Consider the following 19,674-nt stretch of genomic DNA (forward strand, 5'->3'; position numbering starts at 1 on the left):
CACACCGAGAGTGTAGTGGGTGCTTTTACATGCCACCGGCACGAGGGCCAGTCACACAGTACTGGCAACGGCTTCGCTCAAAAGGTGTTTTTTACATGCCACCTGCACGGGAGCCAGTCCAGCGGCACTGACAACGACCTCACACACACACACACACACACACACACACACACAAAATAAATGGCACATTCTCTACTATATATATATATATATATATATATATATCTATATATTTAATATCAAAACATGTAATTCACACTCTGGACTATTTATTTCTGGAAAATGTTGGGAGTGAGTAAAATTTCTGAGGCTTCCACCTCACCCCACCCCATTTTTTCGGACCCCAAAAAGGGTTTTGTAGCATAGCAGTAGTACACGGTATTGACTTATTCCTCATTGTTTTACCTGTTTTAATTATCTTTGCTTTGATGTTCTTTTGTAGATCTCAGTCACAGTATCGTTGTAAAATTTCCACTCGGAATAGCTGTGACTTGCTACCACCTAATCTGCCACCAGGAGCTTTTAATCCTGGTCGTAATCTGACTGATGGTAAGTTGGTAAAGAAAAGCATCTGTGATGTGGTTTTTTTATTTGGTTCTAATTTATTCTGAGATAAAATGATTATTATTGGCTTAATATTTTTATAAAAATATCAAGCGTTCAGTATTGTTGCAAAATTGTAGAATGCTTCTCTAAATTTGCCTTATACTATTATACTATCTTACTTCATCTGTTTATGATCTGAGTTGATATCTCATCTAAATCTTTCATCACTTTATACCTGATAAAATAGATATTTAATGCATATACTAGTATAGACGCACCCCACTACAAGTTTCACCATGTCCCACAGCTGTTGTCTGTCACCTTACAACCATTGTTCCTCATCTCACAACTGTTGTACACCATTCCATCCTCATTGTACCTAACTTCATACTTATTGCAGTCTCTCACAACAATTGTGTTTCACCTCATGGATGGTGTGTTTCTCAACTGTTGTGCTTCATCTCACCACTCTGTCTCATTTCATCAATAAATGTTGTGCGGTTGATTAAATGTCATAGCTAGGCTTGGAGATAAATCTATTCTGAATATCATGGAACTTTATAATTTTCTCTTGACATTTCAGTATGGCACAACAATGTTCAGTACTTCCCAAGCCTCAAATGGCAATACTTCATCTCAGTTCAAGGCATTCATAATGAATATCCAGCTAACACTTTTGAATGGTCTGAAGATTGTTTAAATGTCCATGATATCAGACACAGGTAAGTGACAATTTTTGAAACAGCAAAAATATATAAAATAAATAAAAATAGTGTTTCTGATTACCTGTGATTCTTTTTTTTTTTCTCACTCCCTTTTTGATTCATTAGCATAGCAGTGAGTTAGTATTTTAATGTTCACTGATTTAAATATGTTAACACTAACTTGAGCTGTTGTAGTTAGATATAATCAAGTGGCTAATTGAAGAGTGGTCCAGTACATAAACCTCACACCCACTGCATCTCACCAGTGTTTTCTTTTTGCTTTATTTTCAGAGATGTATTCGTATCTACGATCCGACCACAACGTAAACATTTAGTTATTGTAATGGATCATGGATTATCTTTAAGTCTGACTCAACTCAACACTGCTAAAGCTGTAGCAAAACATTTGTTGGAATCTCTGTCAGAAAATGACTATGTAAGCTTTTTCTTTTCACTATATCATTGCCCTAGTTGTAGTTGTCTACTGCAGTAACAGTTATGTTTTGAATGCTTTCTACATTGAATAAGTTAATTAAGTTTTCAATGCTTTCTACCTTAAATGTATTAAGTATTGAATGCTCTCTTTATTGATCATGCTACTTAGATATGCAGTTCTCACCTATGGGCTGTAATACAATTTGTGAAGGGATGCAAAAAGAAATTTTTTTTGGTAATTTTTGAAATATTTGATAAAAATGTTAAATGTCCCTGACTATGTTATATAATAAGCTTTAAGTATGTTGGATACAACTCATCATTTTCTGTAGACAAGAACTGAGGAATATTTCCTTTGTTTTATCTGCAATGTCAAATGTTAAGTGCACACCATTGATTTTATTTTTAATATTTAAAAAGGTGGTGGTGGATGATTGATTTGCTGAAATGGGTTGTGTTTGTAGAAAAGGTTAGGAATCTTTGATTTCGACGGGTGTATATAAAAAAATCAATTTTTTTGATAATTTCATGTCAACAGGTTGGAGTTATTGGATTAGCTGCTGAACCAACATACCCACGAGCTGATTCCTGTCTTCCACATACACTGGTACAAGCAACTTATGAGACTAGATTATATTTCAACAAATTTTTAGATGGCTTAAAGAAAGAAAATGGTTAGTAGAGATTATTTTTCCCTTAAATTCTATTTTATCTTCTTTTTTTTTCCTTCAATTTGGTGAAGTTGGTCCAGTTACTGATATGCTGTGTTGAATAAAGTATCAGTGACCAGGTTGTAGATATGTGATGAAAGGTTTTGATATTTGATGATATGTTCTATTACGAAATAAAACAAAAGTGGATATAATGATATATGTATGTTTTAAATGGCTGACCTACACTTTCCTTTCTTCAATCCATAGTCTTATTTCTCTCTTGTACTCACCTTCTGGTACCTTGTGAGTACTCTCCAGCACCCTTCCACCACCATCTTTATCTCACACCCATAAAAATTTTCTCAAATAAGTATATCAATTCCAACCAATTCCCACAAAAAACAACAGCATGCTCTGTTCACAAGTTCAAAATTGAGGCATATAAAAAAGTTTAATTTTTATCATCTCATTTAAGAACTTAAATCTCTCTGAATGTCTGAGACGTGTTGTTGTTAATAAGAATATAATTTTTCAAGTTATTAATTTACATTTTTAAAAATGTAAATATTGTAAAAAGGATTTGTTGATTCTGAAGATGTGTTTATTGGTTCGAAATTTTATTTCTTAACACAGTGTAGGTTTTGTTATTTATGTAATTGAAAGATAGATTTTCTTTTCATCATTCCTTACAAATACACACACACACACACACACACACACACACACACACACACACACACACACACACACACACACACACACACACACTCTCTCTCTCTCTTTCAAGAACAATCATATTCTCTTCATGTTTCTCCCCAGCTGCAACCAACCACTCCCTTGGATTTCAGTATGCTTTTGAAATGATAGAAAATTCTGGTGACTCGGTAATTGGTAAGTTATATTTAATAATCTCTGTTAACATGTGAACGACTTGTATGTTTAGATTGTTAATTGTTATGTAGTGACTTTAAAGACATTCGTTGGTGTAAGTAGGGGAAGTGGGTGTGCTTAAGCGGAGTGAATGATACCAGAGCATGACCAAGAATAACCTGAGAAGCAGTGAGATTGGATCTCAGGATGTTGGACTCCATAGATAAGATGACACAAAATTGAGAAGTGATCTGTGGTCCTGGTCAGCCCATGCTAGCATGAGTGGAACAAATGTTACTACTAATCAAGAAAGTCGAGTGACCTCATTGTCATATGTTATGATAGTGGCATAGACTATCAACCACACATCTCCTTAGCAATAAACTTAGTTCAGTTTTAGCTATAAACTAACAAAAAGTGATATTAACATTTTAATAAGTTGTTGCAAATTCATTCAAAAGATAGATTTCTTAAATAATTTTTACTAGTCAAACTAATAACACTTCTATTCAAATATTGCTAAAATGCAGTTTGCTGTTTTATCCATTAAGAGACTGATAAAATAAGCACCAGTGATACACATAATCAATTATATTTCCTTCCAAAATTGTCAGTGGAACCATATAAAACAATATTCTATAGTTATGAATTCTTTTGGTTGTTTTAGACAACCTTTCATTTTCAATGTCATCTTTCTATTCTCACTTTTTAAAATTAAAAATCATTAATCTAAACCAGATTTCAAGAAAAACCCAGAGTGGGATTATCTGGTGTCAGTGTCTGGAATGTGGGACAGGGAATTCCAAAGATCCAGTCTTTGATGATGCGACAGTGTTTATAATATATGCATTACTTTGGGTGTATAAGTTTGTCCATTGTTAACAGATTATGTAATGAATCCATAAAACCAATATTTAAAATAACATTTTATTGATTTTCATTTTTGTTTTCAGACAAAGAAGACAAAGTCATGATTATGTACATCAGTCGTGGCTTGTTATCAATTCTGACTGAAGCCCGAGATGTATTTGATACTATCTCTTACCATAACACCAAACTGAATTTCAAAGTTATTATCAATACATATGCTGTCATTGATGGTAAGGGTCCAATTTTGTTGAAAGTCATGTAGATTAAGTAATATGTGTAGTCCATACTTCTGCTTTATTACTGTAATGCACTATCTTATTTTCATGTCACACCTTTAATTTACACCTCTATTTATATCCTGCCACAATCCAGTTGTTTTTTTCTCTAATCTCGGTGGAGGTTGATAAAATAAGTATTAATGGATTGCATTGTGGATTGAGTCAATCAATTATATTTCCTTTCATTACAAAACTGACTTTATAAGTAAGAATGTCAAATGAATTAAAGTGGAAATATTTCTCATAAACTGAGTTGTAATTCCCTGACTTAAATTATCCATATTAACCTTACCATTCATCCTGATACTATAATCAGAAGTGGGGATGCTAAGGCGAAGCTGTGTTTTAGTTCTTGGTGGAATCTAATATTATAATTCAAGCTAGATTGAAGTTGAGAAGTTAAAATACCACTTTTTTTTTTTTTTAATTTTTTTTTTTTTGCTTTATTTCAAGCTCAGTTCAGAATTTTCAGTTTTCTGTAGTTCAATTATTCATCTTATATTGATTTTGTTTTTGTTAAAAACATCACTTCTAGATTAAATTGAAATCTGAAGCTGAAAAGAAAGCATTCTTTTTTTTTTTTTTAAAGGATAAACTTAAATTGCTTAGTTGAAATTTTAAACCAGTTGTTGACTAATTTCCTTTCTATAATTAAAACAGATACCATCCCAACAATGTATGAAAAGAGCTTCTTACAAGATGTTGCTGATCAAAATTATGCCAAATATGATGTCCCATATGAGAATACAACAGCAATTTTGGTAAAGAATTTTGAAATTTCAATACATCTCTCCTTCTCATTTTTGTGTGTGTCTTTTGTTTTTCACTTGAAATTATTTTTACTAGAGTGTTACCCATCATATGATAGGTAACTCTGGAAACATACTTCTGCAACTGTGGGTAATATCCTTTTCATCTGTCTCTCTGATTCTTTCTCTTTCAGTATGTGTGTCTATAGTATTTTTTACTCATTGCTTGTTACCAAGCCAATTATCTGCACTCATCCTTATGTCATCTGTGAACACTGTTTGTGTATCTCTCTTCTACTTTCTCTTCTCTCAAAAAATTTCAAGTGTAACTGGAGAAATTAATCAACCAACCAACATATCAGCTATCATTATGTAAAGATTATTGTCATTATTCTTATTTTTATTATGTACACCGACTCACCTACTTCTCTTTTTGTTAGAATACAATGACATTGCAGGTGAGATGTATCAATCACCTGAACTGATATATGTTTATGATGTAATTATTTATATGTTTTATCGTCTTTAGAAAGGAATGATGGTAGCTATAAACAAAACAAAAGATCTCAGTTCCACTGTTGGGTTGTTTTATCGTCCATTGAACCAGTCTGACAAATATCTACCTGTATTCTCCTTGCCATACACCGATGAAGCTGACAAAGGTAAAATATATCTATTTATACTTGTATTTTGTTCCACGTGAGTTTATAATGATGTTTTCTTGTCTGTTTCATCATCTTAGATGTACTTTAACATATTTTGATCTATGTTGATCTCCAGCCATCAATCATCAGGTGCTAACTCTGAGCTACACCAGATTTTGAACTTACAACTTCATTTTTGCAACTGTATCTGATGCTCAAATCATTGGCCACTGCTGTAATTTTAAGATACTTTGGTGTCAGACTTAAGCATTTTCACTGTGTATTTTGTTTTTTACTGATGTTATAAGGGTTGACTAAAAAGGTTAACACCAGCATAGTCATCTGGCCATATAAAAACTGCATTTAACCCTTTTGATACCAATGCACCTGACCCCCCCCCCCTCCTGGTCTTGTGGTACAAGCTTCCTACATAAATTGATCTAAATTAAATTTTTCCATTAATACACAAGCACCAGACCTCATATACACCACTAATACCAAGTCACAACAGTTTTGCCTGAAATTTCAGTGACATGAAACAAATTGTTGGCTTAAATTTGAATTTAAAAAAACCCTCATTTTTGATAACATGTATTGAGCATTCCTTTCTATTTGTTAAACATAGAGCAGCTTGTGTGTGTGTAATATACATAATATGTATGTGCATTGTACACATTTATACACAGTCTAAGAGGGCTTTGAAAAGGACCTGCAGCTTTTCTGTCAGATTATAATTTAAAGCACTTTGTAGTTTGGAAAGGCTTTATACCATTTAACTTTTACAGAATATTTTCAACTTTTTATTTAAAATGTTGATTAAAATTTTCAATATTTTGAACCATTTATTATAAAATCACTAAGATATCTTTGCTGTAGTTCTTACTCTGAATATCAACCAAGCTTCTTTCTGTCTCTTAACTATGAACATTCAAGGAAGCTTATGTATTTGAGATATCTTTTCTTTTTTTTCAGCTCTGACTATGAGTATTAGCCAAGCATGTATCCATGATGGAACTTTGATAGGAGTTGTTGGTGTTGATTTACACATGGAAGATATTGCACAAGACATTACCTATTTCAACCAAGAAGAGTCATCATATGCCTTCATCATCAACACAGATGGTAAGTGGTTTTTATTAAATAACTCATTTTTTAACATGCACATGCTCACTCACAAAACTACAGCTGTTTAGCATCTATTTATTTTTTACACCCAGGGGTTGGGTGTTGAGAGATTTTTTTTAAAACCATATTACTATTCATCTCAGAAGAACAGCATCCTGAGATCTGATCTCACCTGTAGTACCGGTAGTGAGCATGTTTTGTGTTCTTTATTCCTTCATAAATCTCTTGGAAAAATTGAGTCCATCCCTACTGCAAACAAAAGAAGTGGATAAATGTTGTGGAGTTTGTCATTTTCTACCTTGCCACCTCACTTTGCAATTCAGTTCATTCTCCACCAGAACCAGCCATTTAGGACACGACCTTTCAGAAACAGCAAGTCACTGAATATAGTGTAACATTTACTTGTCCCTCATCATTGTGTTTTTTGAAATTTTGCCAAAATTAATCAAAGAAAATTTTCAGAAGATCTGCAACCTGATATAACAGCATTTATTAGGAAGTTCATAATGTTAAATCTTGTGAGTACATACTGCTTGGGTCAGTAGGAGAGGTGGTGGTGTAACATTCCAGTGTATCTTCTGTGTAATCATTACTTGTAGGCAGAAAACTTCAATAGTGTTCCAACAACCCAGTACATCCCTCCATGCCTTCATTTTTTATTCCTTTCTCTTGTAAAAATTCACCTTTGTATCCAGTGAAAGGAAATCTTTATGGAATTGCTTTTTCCCTTTGTGTTTCAGGCTACACTATTATGCACCCATCTTTCAGTCGGCCAATCAGGACCAGATTACAGCCAATGCATACAGATATAAGACATTTTGAAAATGTACCCAATTTTGCTGAGATACGAGATGCTATTTTAAGGTGATCAAATGGTGAAAATTATTCACATTAGAATATGTTTCAATGAAATGATTTTTTTGTTTTTAGATATGAATAATTCCTTACAGTCAAGGTAGGTCACTCTGTGAAGAGATTTTAAGCCTTAGTTTCCATTCTTGATTGTAAGTACTTCACTTCGCATCATTTACCACTTATATTCCTATTGTCACATAACCCCATTTTCTATTTCCAATGAATATCTAAGAAATTTACTTGCACAAGATATGTAAGATATAAGCCAGCTGCTGGTGAATCAAATTTGTGGATCCAATTCTCAAATAACATTTTATTTTTGTAAACCAGCCAGGAGAGGAGAAGCAGTGCCAATGACTTCTGTAAGTTAAATGAGGTTGGTGAGATAGATGCAGCTGATATCTATTATAATATCTGTAAAAACATAAATGGAGAAGGTATCAAAAGTCTGATCTGAATGCTTGTAATGAGTAAACTCCACTTTAGGTACCCAAAGACCAAGTAATGATGTTCATGTTAGGATTATCATCCAAAGTGAAATCCTCTCACATCATAAATCAGTAATATCTTCAAGAAAGGCATAAACATTACAATAATTATAAAATAATTGATTCAATACTGTCGTATTTCTGTGTACTAAATCAGCTATAGAAATGTAAACGTTTCTAAGCGGCTTTCAGGTGTTAGTGCTTAGTTCTGATTTCAAGGTGTAACAAAGTTGAAAGAAAACTGTTACTCTGGATTAGGTGCTACATTTTGCAAGTAAAATTCCCAGACGATCTGCAACCTGTATTTGACAGCCAGGTGAAATATGGTACATAGACTTCAGTGTTTTGCTCTAATATATCATAATACTTACAGTAAACTTGAACTTAAGATTTGTCCTTTGTTTGCCCAGTACCTTTTTTCCTTGACTCATTTGCTTCTACAGTTGTTTCGAGAATCATTGAAGATAAATTGATGTTCCATTACTCAAGATCAAACCTATTGATATACCTACATTCATTCATTCATTAATTAATTTGTTGTTGAAACTTGTAATTCAGTTAGAGCTGCTTGGGTCAATGGTGGAAGGGTCTAACATTTCAGTGTGTCCTTCATGTAATCACTTCTTGTAGACAAAAATAATACTTAGTATTCCAACATCCCATTAGATCATGAGAGATTATTCTTCTGTGAATTTTTAATGGCTGACAAATTAGAGACTAAATCTTTTTTCAAATGCATTTTATCTGACTGTAAACTTTGTGTTGATGTTGTTTTCAGGAAAGAGCGAGGCAGGGAAATAGCTCCTCTTGAAGGCAATATAACAACAGAAAAGTCTGAAAATGATGGCCAAGCCACAATCAATAGTTCTTTTGCTGTGTACAGCTGGAGAAAGGTAACTTTTTTTTTTAATATTGTATGTTTGTTCTTTATGACACGTAAAACAATGGTTGTACCTTAGAGGTAACTTCCAGTATCGTTGGTTCTCCCTCATTCCTACACTAATCCTTATCTCTTCAATATCTTCTGTACTAAGCCAAGAGTCCTGGTGTTGCTGTTGTCACTGCCTGTTATGCTACTTGGTTTTCATGTAGCTTCTTGGGTTTTGGTCCAGTCGGTTAGTGACCCCTTGACTCTATAAATTTCTAAGACATATGTAAAAGTTGTCAGTTTTTATTTCCATGAATGAGTGAGAATTTTTTATGATTTTCAAATGTGTAGATGTTTTCCAAATCTTGTTGAAATTGGCTATCTTGATAAATTCTTATCTGTTGGAGTTTTACCTCGTGATCATCGCTAATCTTTAAGAAATCAGAGTTGATATTAATTAAATTACATACTGTTGTATAATATTATGTTTATTTATATTTCACTTATATTTTTAGACATTGCACAATACTTGCTGTTTTCATTGTATAGAAGATATTTTGCCGAAGCTCATTGCATGCACTCACATGTTTGTCTGTCTCAAGCTGGTCCATCCAACAAGAAATTTGCTGCAATATTTAAGTCTGACTGAGTGATTTCCCTTAGCACCGATGATGATTTTGCTTTGTTTATATATGATTGCTAAAATAATTACCAGATAACTTAGTTGAGCCAATGCACACCTTGAAAGCATGGCTGCAACCCACTGAATTATGAAGCTAGTAAAATGGAAACTAATAGTTTTATGTTAATTTGCCTTAACCATTTGCTCCACCTTTTTGTGTAAGAGAATATTTGATAAACATTGTTTTTCTTTTTTTGTGAATGTTTTAATGCAATTTATTTTTTTTTATTCTAAAATTTATGTTGGATAATTTTTTTACTCCTCCAGATTCCAAATGTACCGTATATTGTGGTAATTAAAACACTCACAGATAAAAAAGAAAGACGTCAAATGAAAAAGATTCATGGTAAGCTTTGTTATCTGCAATAATAATTGGTTTGGTTTGGTATACATTTAACCTCAGTGAGTACAGTGCTGTGTCATAGTTGTAGTCCACCAGTGAAAAAAATGATACTGGAATTTTAGGAGACTAGTGACGTTATTCATTAGTAAGAGTTACTTCAGCACGAACAAAATATGTTAGTATGTTGAAAAAATGAAATAGTTAACTCTATATAAAACTGTTTAAGATAATATAAAATTATTTTTAAGATCTCTAAAATAATTTTGAGGTTGTAAATCCTACCAAAAACATGCACTTAGATCTATTTAAATCAATGTTTTTGTTTGTCATGAAACACAGTATTAGATTTTTTTTTTTGTTTCACAGTAAAATTTGAGTGATGGCCATATTTACCTTACACAACATCTGTAGCTTTATGAACCAAATGTATAAGGTTTATGATATTTTTGCAGCAAATCTTTTATAACTTATGCTGAATGCTGTTTCTGGGTATTTGTACTTTAGTAATGTGTGTGTTTTAGCATAAATGGCTTTTTACTTTATGATTGCAACTTCAGTTTAGGAACAGATGCTACACTGATGTTGATGGCAGTGGTGACAACAGCATTGATGATCAGTGCTAAAATATTAAAAAAACAGCTGATAATCTAATAAAATGAATAACCTACTGGTTTTGTTTGTTTTCTTTTGTTTAGTGCTCACCCCAGAATTGGTATATCACAGGTTAGATTTACTACCAACAGATAACATGTGTGTCCATCTAAAACAACTTTCAACACTTGGTAAGTTACATCTCTTTCGCTTTGATTTTTTATATTATGGTGTTAATATATATATGTAGTTTATATTAATGATCTGAATGTATACAGTAAAGTTATTCTTAGATGCATTCAAATGCACTATAACTCATCAAAAATGGGCAAAAGAGAGGAATAGAAAACAGCAAAAAAAAAAATCAACTAAAGAAAGACAGCAGTTAAAGCTGAAAATGCATGCATAGTACACAAAATTCAAAAAGATTAGAAAATTGAACTGTAAAAGAGTCATGAAGAGCAAAGGGTACATGTGCACATCAGGAGTAATGTTTGTTTTGTCGTAAGGGCATTATTATGTTTAGAAATAGTGACTCTTAGCTCAAGTCTAGTAACGCTTCTGAGGGTATTGAATCAATCCATGTTCTGGGTGAAAATACTTATGGAATCAATTTTGTCTTTCATGCCTTCAGGATATATAAAACAAATACCAGTTATCCTCTGATCATTTCGATAATTATAACTTCTCTTCCAAATTGTTTTTGTGCTGCTGTAAGGAAATTTATTGATGATTGTTGAGATAATTTCTAGTTAATAATATTGAATATTTCAAGCTCATATCAAAAGTAGATTTAAAAGTTTTATCTTTTACCTAAGGATTTTGCATTATGTCTGACTCTTAAATGTGGATGCATGCATTGCTATATGATTAAGAAATTCACAAGATGAAATATTTTGCTTCAAAGCCGTCATCTAATTTTTTCATCTTCTAAATGATTGGTGTAGACTGTGTCTAAATATATTGTTTCAATATCCTTATTTTGTTTTTGTTTGATTCCATTCTACAGATATCAGCACTGTATTCCTTGCTGCCAACAGTTTTATCAATCCATTTGAACATTTAAGTCAAGAAGAAACCAGAAGAATGGTACAAGGCTATATAGCTTTCCTAAAAGACAACACTCGCCTAATCCAAAATCCAGGACTGAAGGTAAGTTATAAAGTGAATAACTTTCTGCTTCAAGTATAACATGTCTGTTTTATACTTATGACATACCTGTTAATCTTCTGCTTCATTTATACCTAATTTGAACATCTGTTGTCTAGTGGTCATGAAACAAACATAAATGGATGCACCTACTGCACTCTTGGAGTGGTTGGCGTTAGGAAGGGCATCCCGCTGTAGAAACTCTGCCAGATCAGATTGGAGCCTGGTGCAGCCATCTGGCTCACCAGTCCCCAGTCAAACCGTCCAACCCATGCCAGCATGGAAAGCGGACGTTAAATGATAATGATGATGCTCTTCAATGGGTGAGAACGGTAGTAAACTTATGTGAACTAAGTCTTTATTGCCTAGATGAGTTGTTATCTCATTTTTCATATGTGCAATTTCTTGGTAGAGACAGTTGATATTGCTCTCCCGTTTCACATTATGAAACCAGGACTAAATACTATCTCTTAAAAGCTCTTTCAAGTTTAGATGGAATTTTTATTTATAAACAGTTAAAAGTGCTATTAGGGTATTTTCTTTAATATTTAGAACACTTTTCCTGGCTAGTTATTAAGAGGACTTAGTCCTGACAACACTACTTTAATGGTGTTCCATTACCCACTGGCTGACCTCCTGGATGTTACTGACTATTACCATATTGTTAATATTATATCTCTAAAACCAACAAACTTTATATTGGCTCTGGTCTGTAACATAAGAAATTTGCAAATATTTCTTGTTACTATATTGTTTTTATTTTCACTTGGAAATATCTTTAACAATTTTAGGATCAAATTCGAAATGATGTTGCTGCTACTGCAAGAATTAATGATGAATGGGTGCGACGTTTCCATACAAGTCAACTGAACGATTATATCATACGACGGTAAGTTTAATTCAGCTCCTTTTACAATATCTGCCAGTTTTTCTGCTCTTAATGCTTTTATATTTGTCTTTCTCTTTTTCTGTAGTTCGACATATTTGATAGCAGTTGATTAACTGCATCACCGTGGTAATGCTGACTGCAGAATCTTCAGTACCAACATCTCCCTCATCACTACCATGGCAGTAGCCATGGTAATGGTGATGGTAACTTTGCAATCATTGTTAAAAATAAGTATGGCTATACAGTGTAGCTGGTGAAACACTTGGAACCCATGTGATTGGCTATCAGTATAACAGATCTTATATATCCATGTAGCTACATACATCACCATGCTACAGGTACTATGTTGTTAACTTGGCAATGTCATGTAGCATATTGTAGCATTTGGGGTTGGGGAATGAAATGAGATTCTGTGCTAGAAATAGCATTGCCCACTATATTGAAAAGTTGGTATGAAAATATTATTGATGATGGCAATTAAAACTCAGTATGTCATTCTGTATACAGTAGTCTGACATCATTGAAATCAAGCTTGAATATGTATATATTTATGCTTGGAAACAGGTGAAGGTTGGTGAGCAGGAAGGGCATCCAGCAGAAGAGAATCTGTTTCAATGAACTCCGTCTGGCCCATGTGAGCTTGGAAAGTGTGGTGACAGTCATGCCCGTATCTTTATTAAATACATCTTCCGTTGTACTGTAACATAAGACTTCAGAGTTAAACCATAGAGCTTTCAGCAGCTTGGCATGAAGATTAAATTGATTTGTTTTTGTTTTTTATTTACAATTCATCAAGGACAGCTGGGAAGAAGAGGTTTATGAAAGACAAAACTAGTTCAATCTTCATGCCAAGCTGCTGAAATATGTCTTAAACATGGAAATGATTCCATTCATTTATTAAACCTATAAAGATTGTCTCCCTTATTTGCAATATCCCCTTCATTGAGGCTTCTAGGGTCTGGAGGCTGAGTGCCCTCTCTGGTCATCAGTTACTGAATAAACCCTGAAGGTATTAAACCCTGGTAGGCTGTGTTTCTCTCTAGTCTCAGAGTGTAAAGCAAATATCAGAAAAATATCATCTCTCTTAGATAGAAGACCAGTCTAAGTTAATATTATCCATTCATTCTTTCTTAAAACCAGAGCCATTGAGGAATTGTAGAATAAAGTGTCCTTCTCAGTGACTTAGCAAAATACTTAGAGTGGAGTTAAACTCACAAACAAGAAGTTGACAGCCCAGTATTATCAAAACATCAACATCCATGCTTGTGTAGGCCTTCCACAGTACATACATATATGCATGCCTGTGTATATGCATAAGAATGAAAGGTATGCATCCAGAGGGAATTGTACACATTTAGATGATACCTTGATGTGTCAACCACTTTATATACCTACATTACTCAGCAGATTTAACATGTAATATTCATGCTTTTGTTTTTTGATTTTACAGATATGTTGCAACACCTGGTGGTTCATTCCGAGTTTACCCAGGTACACTAATGGATAAGACCTATGACCCCACTAAAAGACCCTGGTTTGAAAGAGCACTTGCTTTCCCGGGTTTTGTGACACTTGCTGCTCCCTATCTAGATGTTGGAGGTGCTGGCTATATTGTCACTGTCAGCCATACTATATTTGAGGGAAAGTAAGTATATATATTTATATAAATGTGTATGAATCATGCATATATAATTGTTTGTGTGTGTACTTGTATCTATATGTTTGTACACTACACTAGATAATTTGAAATGTACAGTTAATGCACTACGATTCAAATCAGACTGAAGGTTTAACCAAATCCAAGTTTCTATATAGATATTCTATAAATATTTATAAACTACTAAACTCTGTGGACAGACAGATGTTGTTTTTCTGTGAAAAAAGTTTAAAAACTAGAAATTGGTCAGTTCAATCACATTTTTCTCTATCTACAGAGTGATAAGACTAGTTGTATAACCAATTTCTTTACTTTTCACAGCAACCCTAAAATTAATAATTATTAAAATGAAGTATACTTTACATTCTCATGTATATTTATATTCCCTGGTAATATACTCCCATAGTTTCAGTGGCTCATTGGTTTCAACATGTGAGGACAATAAATGAAAATATCTTATTTGGAAAACAGGTCAGAATTAGCAGTAGGAAGAGCATCTCATCATAGAAAATCTGCCACAACATGCTCCATTTAGCCTATGCTTGCATGGGAAAACTAACATAAAAACAATGATGATAATTATCACTCTCTGTCTGTCTGTCTGTCTCTCATTTACTGAGAGTAGTCACTCTTATTGTGAAGAGGCTGAACAAGCCAGGCAATGAAGCTGGATGTCCCAGTCAACTTAATTATATTTAGTTTTACAAAGTATTTATTATTTATTATTTATTGTCATATTTGTATTTTGTTTTCTTACAGGAGAGCTGCACTCCACAGTCCTCAAGACAAAGTTGCTGCTGTGATGGGCATGGATATCACCCTTGGCTATTTCTATAAGATTCTGGCTGAGAAAGTACCAGCCTGTGAACAGCCAACTGTTAGGTAAGAAGTTATTTTTTATGATTTCACTGTGAATAGGTTGGTCTGATTTGAGAGAGATTTAGTTATCTGTAGCAGATTCAGTGACCAAGTAGAAGTCATGTAGCATTTGAAGAAGTAATTAATAAGGCTTATATTTCATGCACACCTCTTTCCATATTTTATTCTGTAACAAGTAATGTTTAATCTAATATTAATTGAAAAGTTTAGCAAGAGATTTGAAAACCAAAAGCTAGAGTCTACAAGTAATTTGAATAATTTATGTATTTCTCAATTTTCTCTTATCATCATCATCATCATCATTAACTGTAGATTTTTCTTTGCTTGCATGGGTCAAGGAGAGTTCGTTGAGGCAAATTTTCAATGGCTGGATGCCCTTTGTGTCACCAACCTTCACATGTTTCCAAGCAATCAAATGTTTCTTCAAAGCTAGACATGATTTTCATGGAAGATGAGAAACAAACAACCTCACTTGTGCGAAACTGATTCTCATTCACAACCATCAAGTGATATCTAGATGAGGGTGCACACAAACATACATATATATGCATGTACACACACACACACACACACACACACACACACACACACACAAATATCCACCCAATTATGCGTGTGTACTAGTGAGGGAAGTCGCAGCTTCACATTGATTGGAATGTATGGATGAATGTTGTCTTGCCTATTATAAATTGATGGAATTATTTCTTTAAAATTGAAGTCTATTAATTTTAAAACTATTATGTTTCTGTTTTGCATTGATATAAAAAAAAATGTAATTGTAAATTATAACGACACCAAATGATATCACTGATCATCTCTGGTTGTAGATGCTTTATCATGGATGACAATGGCTACCTCATTTCCCATCCTGACCTCATTGAACCAAATCGAAAAGGTCCTGTTGAGCAACAACATATCACACACAAAGTAAGTGCCATATTATATCAAAGCCAACTTTGAATTAATTTATTCATCTGACCGAGACCTTTGGAAATGTGTTGTGCGTGAGAAGACCCGGCAAGCCAAGTAAGATCGTTGCCAGTGCCCCTGGACTGGCTCTTGTGCGGGTGGCACATGAGATGCACCATTTTGAGCGTGGCCGTTGCCAGTACCGCCTGACTGGCTCCCGTAGGATTTTCGAGTGAGATCGTTGCCAGTGCCCCTGGACTGGCTTGTGCGGGTGGCACATAAAAGACACCATTTCAAGCGTGGCCGTTTTCGTGCGGGTGACACGTAAAAGCACCCACTACACTCTCTGAGTGGTTGGCGTTAGGAAGGGCATCCAGCTGTAGAAACTCTGCCAAATTAGATTGGAGCCTGGTGTTGCCATCCGGTTTCACCAGTCCTCAGTCAAATCGTCCAACCCATGCTAGCATGGAAAGCGGACGTTAAACGATGATGATGATGATGATGATGATCTTACATTAGTGAATACCTTTGATGTCCAGTTTTCTCGGTTGTATTCTTGTATGATTAATTAACTACTTTTACATAAGCAAATATCAGAGCTTGCAGTTTCTTATGTGTATGTGCGTGCACACACACACAAGCACACTGTTGACCATCTATTCAGTCGTTAACTCCTAACAATAACATATAACACACCAGCATGGTCCTGTGACTATGAAGTCTGCTTTACAATCATCTCGTTTTGGGTTCTGTCGCACTGCACCACACCTTGGGCAAATGTTTTCTACCATAGCTCTCTGTCAGCCAATGCTTTGGGAGGGAATTTGCTAGGTGCGCGTAAAAAATGCCCACTACACTCTTGGAGTGGTTGGCGTTAGGAAGGGCATCCAGCTGTAGAAACCGTTCCGAATCAGATTGGAACCTGGTGCATCCTCCTGGCTTACCAGTTTTCAGTCAAACCTTCCAACCCATGCCAGCATGGAAAGCAGACGTTAAACGATGATGAAGCTACAGAGCTCATCGTGTATGTGTGTCTCTGTATGAATGTTTAAATTCTCTGCTGAGCCAAGCTACAGACATTATTGTTTATTGATATTTTCCCAGTTAACAAATACTCCAGTAATTCTGCACTTCCAAAGTTATGTGGAATGAAACTCTCTTACTTGAAGAACAAGTAAAGGTTATCTGGGTGTTAAAACAATGTCTTGGTAATATGTATTCATCTAACCCTTGCCAGTATAGAAAAAATGACTGTAAAACGAATTAGTGTGTGTATGTGTGTGTAAAGTATTTGTATCACAACATGATTACCGTAATAGACCTGTCACTTTTCTGGAGAATGGAAGTTATCTTTCTCCATGGGACATGAGTGCTTGTGTATGTGCATGTGAGGGGGCATGATATATATACCTCTAATGATTTGTCTTGGTTTGATATAATTTTTGTTTCTTTTCTTCAGGAACCACTCATAGCAAATGATATATTGAATCATCGAGGATTTGTCCAGAAGAAACTCTGCAATAGATACAATGACCGAACTGTTCAAAGATTCTATAATGTAAGCTGTAAAACCTAGGTTTTGTTCCGTTCTTCATAAATAATTAATGTTGAAGTCTTAAGTATTTTAAGTATTGCCACCTATGTTCACAATTATTGATAGTGATTCAGTAGTCAGGCTGTTGATGTACAGTAAAAGATATTGATAACTAATATATAACATAATCACAAAATAGTAATGAAGATAAAAGGAATTGTGTATGTGTTGTTATTGTTAGAGTGATTCTAAAATAAGATCTCAGTTCAAATCAGTTGACAAAGAAGTACAACTGAGAAATGTAATACTTATGTTTCTATATTTCTAGTTCAACACTAGTCTTGAAGGAGTCCTCACAAATTTGGTCCACGGAGAACATTGTGCTCGTTACCAGGTATGTAAATATATTTATAATTGAGTGAAAGAATAAAGTTAAAATTTGATTGTGTGTATGTGTATCATCATTGTATTAATGTCCACTTTCTCACACCTGCATGGGTCAGATGGAGTTTATTGAGGCAGATTTTCTTTGGCTGGATGCTCTTTCTTGTTGCCAGCACTTTCTTATTTCCAAGCAAGATAATATTTCCCCATGGCCAGACATGCTCTTGCAAAATACTGAGAATGAATGACAATAGAAATCATTTATAACTATCATGATGTCAAAACAAGGAGACACAAATGCATGCCCATACACACACAGCACACATATGCATACATGACAGACTTGTTTCAGTTTCTCTCTATTAGATCCACTTTGGGCAGCCCAGAGCTATAGCAGAAGACATTTGTTCAAGGTATCACACCATGGGACTGAACCCGAAACCATGTTGTTGGGAAGTAAACTTTGATCTTATTGTATAGCGTTCAGGGGTATTACAACTTATTGGGAAAGGGTAAAGGAAGGGACAGAAAGCCACAATGAATCAAGCAAAGACAGACAGCTATGGTAGTCCAAAGTGCATGCGCAATACACAGAATAAAACACAAACGGGCAGAAAAGTGAACAGTAAAAGAGCCTTAAAATGGAAAGGGTGTATAGGTACATCAGGAGTAGTGTTGATGAATTTGAGGAAGTATGGAATTTTTCAAGGATGCAGTGTCCTTTAGATAACCTCTGAATGACTGACAAAAGTCTTTCTTGAGTGATGCTAAGACACCTTAAAGCAGTTTTATAAAAGCGTCAAGTGAACCTGAAAGTATCATGAACTTTGGTACATATATGTATAAACATATAGTTATTGGATCTGGAGAGGAATTTCCTTGATCTCCACAAAGATGGAATGTATGTGGGACAAATGCATTGGCCATAGCATACACCTGTGAAGATGAATTTTGATTCATCACCTGACCTGACCATTTAATGTTTTAAACAACATAAGAGAGAAGACTCTTTGTGCTTGCTTGAATTGCTAGAAATATCAACGATATCCCCAAATCACACCCTCTTGTCTTAAATGGAAGGACATATGGGATATTTGTTGTTCTAGATATATTATTTGAATAAAATAAGAAATATCTGATCATAAGTTTGTTCTATATGGGCTAACCTGAGACTAAACATCTTAGTTCTAAGAGGGAAGTATTACTTTACAGTCACTTTGCTTAAAAACCAGTGAGAGTTAGCAACAGGAAAAGCATACATCTGCAGCAAATTTGCCTCGGTAAATTCTTTCTGACCCATGTAAGATGGAAAAGTAGACACTGAATGATGAGGCATCCCACATTAGACATTACTTCACTTGTTTTAGTACTTTAGTCGTTAAATATATTTTGCTATATAGAAAATATGTTCAACACATGATAACGTAGAAACTTAAAAAGTTGAGAGTGATGACAGTGGTGTAGAAGGAGCAGGAAAGAAGCTATGTTGTACCTGTTGTCTTAACTGAAATCACACTATACTATCTAAATAAAAGAGTGGATGGTTACAGCTGTACCATCTTTGATTACAAG

General features: G+C 34.3%; 1 protein-coding gene across 3 annotated transcripts in view; it reads left to right on the forward strand.

Annotated features, from left to right (window-relative positions):
- LOC106869408 (VWFA and cache domain-containing protein 1) overlaps nucleotides 1-19,674 on the forward strand; it is a 51,048-nt gene that overhangs the window by 23,883 nt on the left and 7,491 nt on the right. For all 3 annotated transcript variants that reach the window (XM_014915134.3, XM_014915132.3, XM_014915133.3), the window contains exons 4-23: nucleotides 443-549; nucleotides 1,130-1,268; nucleotides 1,542-1,686; nucleotides 2,224-2,359; nucleotides 3,158-3,229; nucleotides 4,162-4,308; nucleotides 5,017-5,117; nucleotides 5,635-5,767; nucleotides 6,722-6,871; nucleotides 7,615-7,738; nucleotides 8,996-9,110; nucleotides 10,035-10,113; nucleotides 10,806-10,892; nucleotides 11,711-11,853; nucleotides 12,642-12,739; nucleotides 14,190-14,384; nucleotides 15,156-15,278; nucleotides 16,103-16,202; nucleotides 17,644-17,742; nucleotides 18,047-18,112. In XM_014915134.3, the coding sequence (XP_014770620.2) occupies nucleotides 443-549; nucleotides 1,130-1,268; nucleotides 1,542-1,686; nucleotides 2,224-2,359; nucleotides 3,158-3,229; nucleotides 4,162-4,308; nucleotides 5,017-5,117; nucleotides 5,635-5,767; nucleotides 6,722-6,871; nucleotides 7,615-7,738; nucleotides 8,996-9,110; nucleotides 10,035-10,113; nucleotides 10,806-10,892; nucleotides 11,711-11,853; nucleotides 12,642-12,739; nucleotides 14,190-14,384; nucleotides 15,156-15,278; nucleotides 16,103-16,202; nucleotides 17,644-17,742; nucleotides 18,047-18,112 (2,359 nt within the window). The remainder of the gene's footprint in view (nucleotides 1-442; nucleotides 550-1,129; nucleotides 1,269-1,541; nucleotides 1,687-2,223; nucleotides 2,360-3,157; nucleotides 3,230-4,161; nucleotides 4,309-5,016; nucleotides 5,118-5,634; nucleotides 5,768-6,721; nucleotides 6,872-7,614; nucleotides 7,739-8,995; nucleotides 9,111-10,034; nucleotides 10,114-10,805; nucleotides 10,893-11,710; nucleotides 11,854-12,641; nucleotides 12,740-14,189; nucleotides 14,385-15,155; nucleotides 15,279-16,102; nucleotides 16,203-17,643; nucleotides 17,743-18,046; nucleotides 18,113-19,674) is intronic.

The sequence above is a fragment of the Octopus bimaculoides genome, chromosome 10 (genome assembly GCF_046866305.1).
Source record: "Octopus bimaculoides isolate indiv1 chromosome 10, ASM4686630v1, whole genome shotgun sequence".
Classification (NCBI taxonomy): domain Eukaryota; kingdom Metazoa; phylum Mollusca; class Cephalopoda; order Octopoda; family Octopodidae; genus Octopus; species Octopus bimaculoides.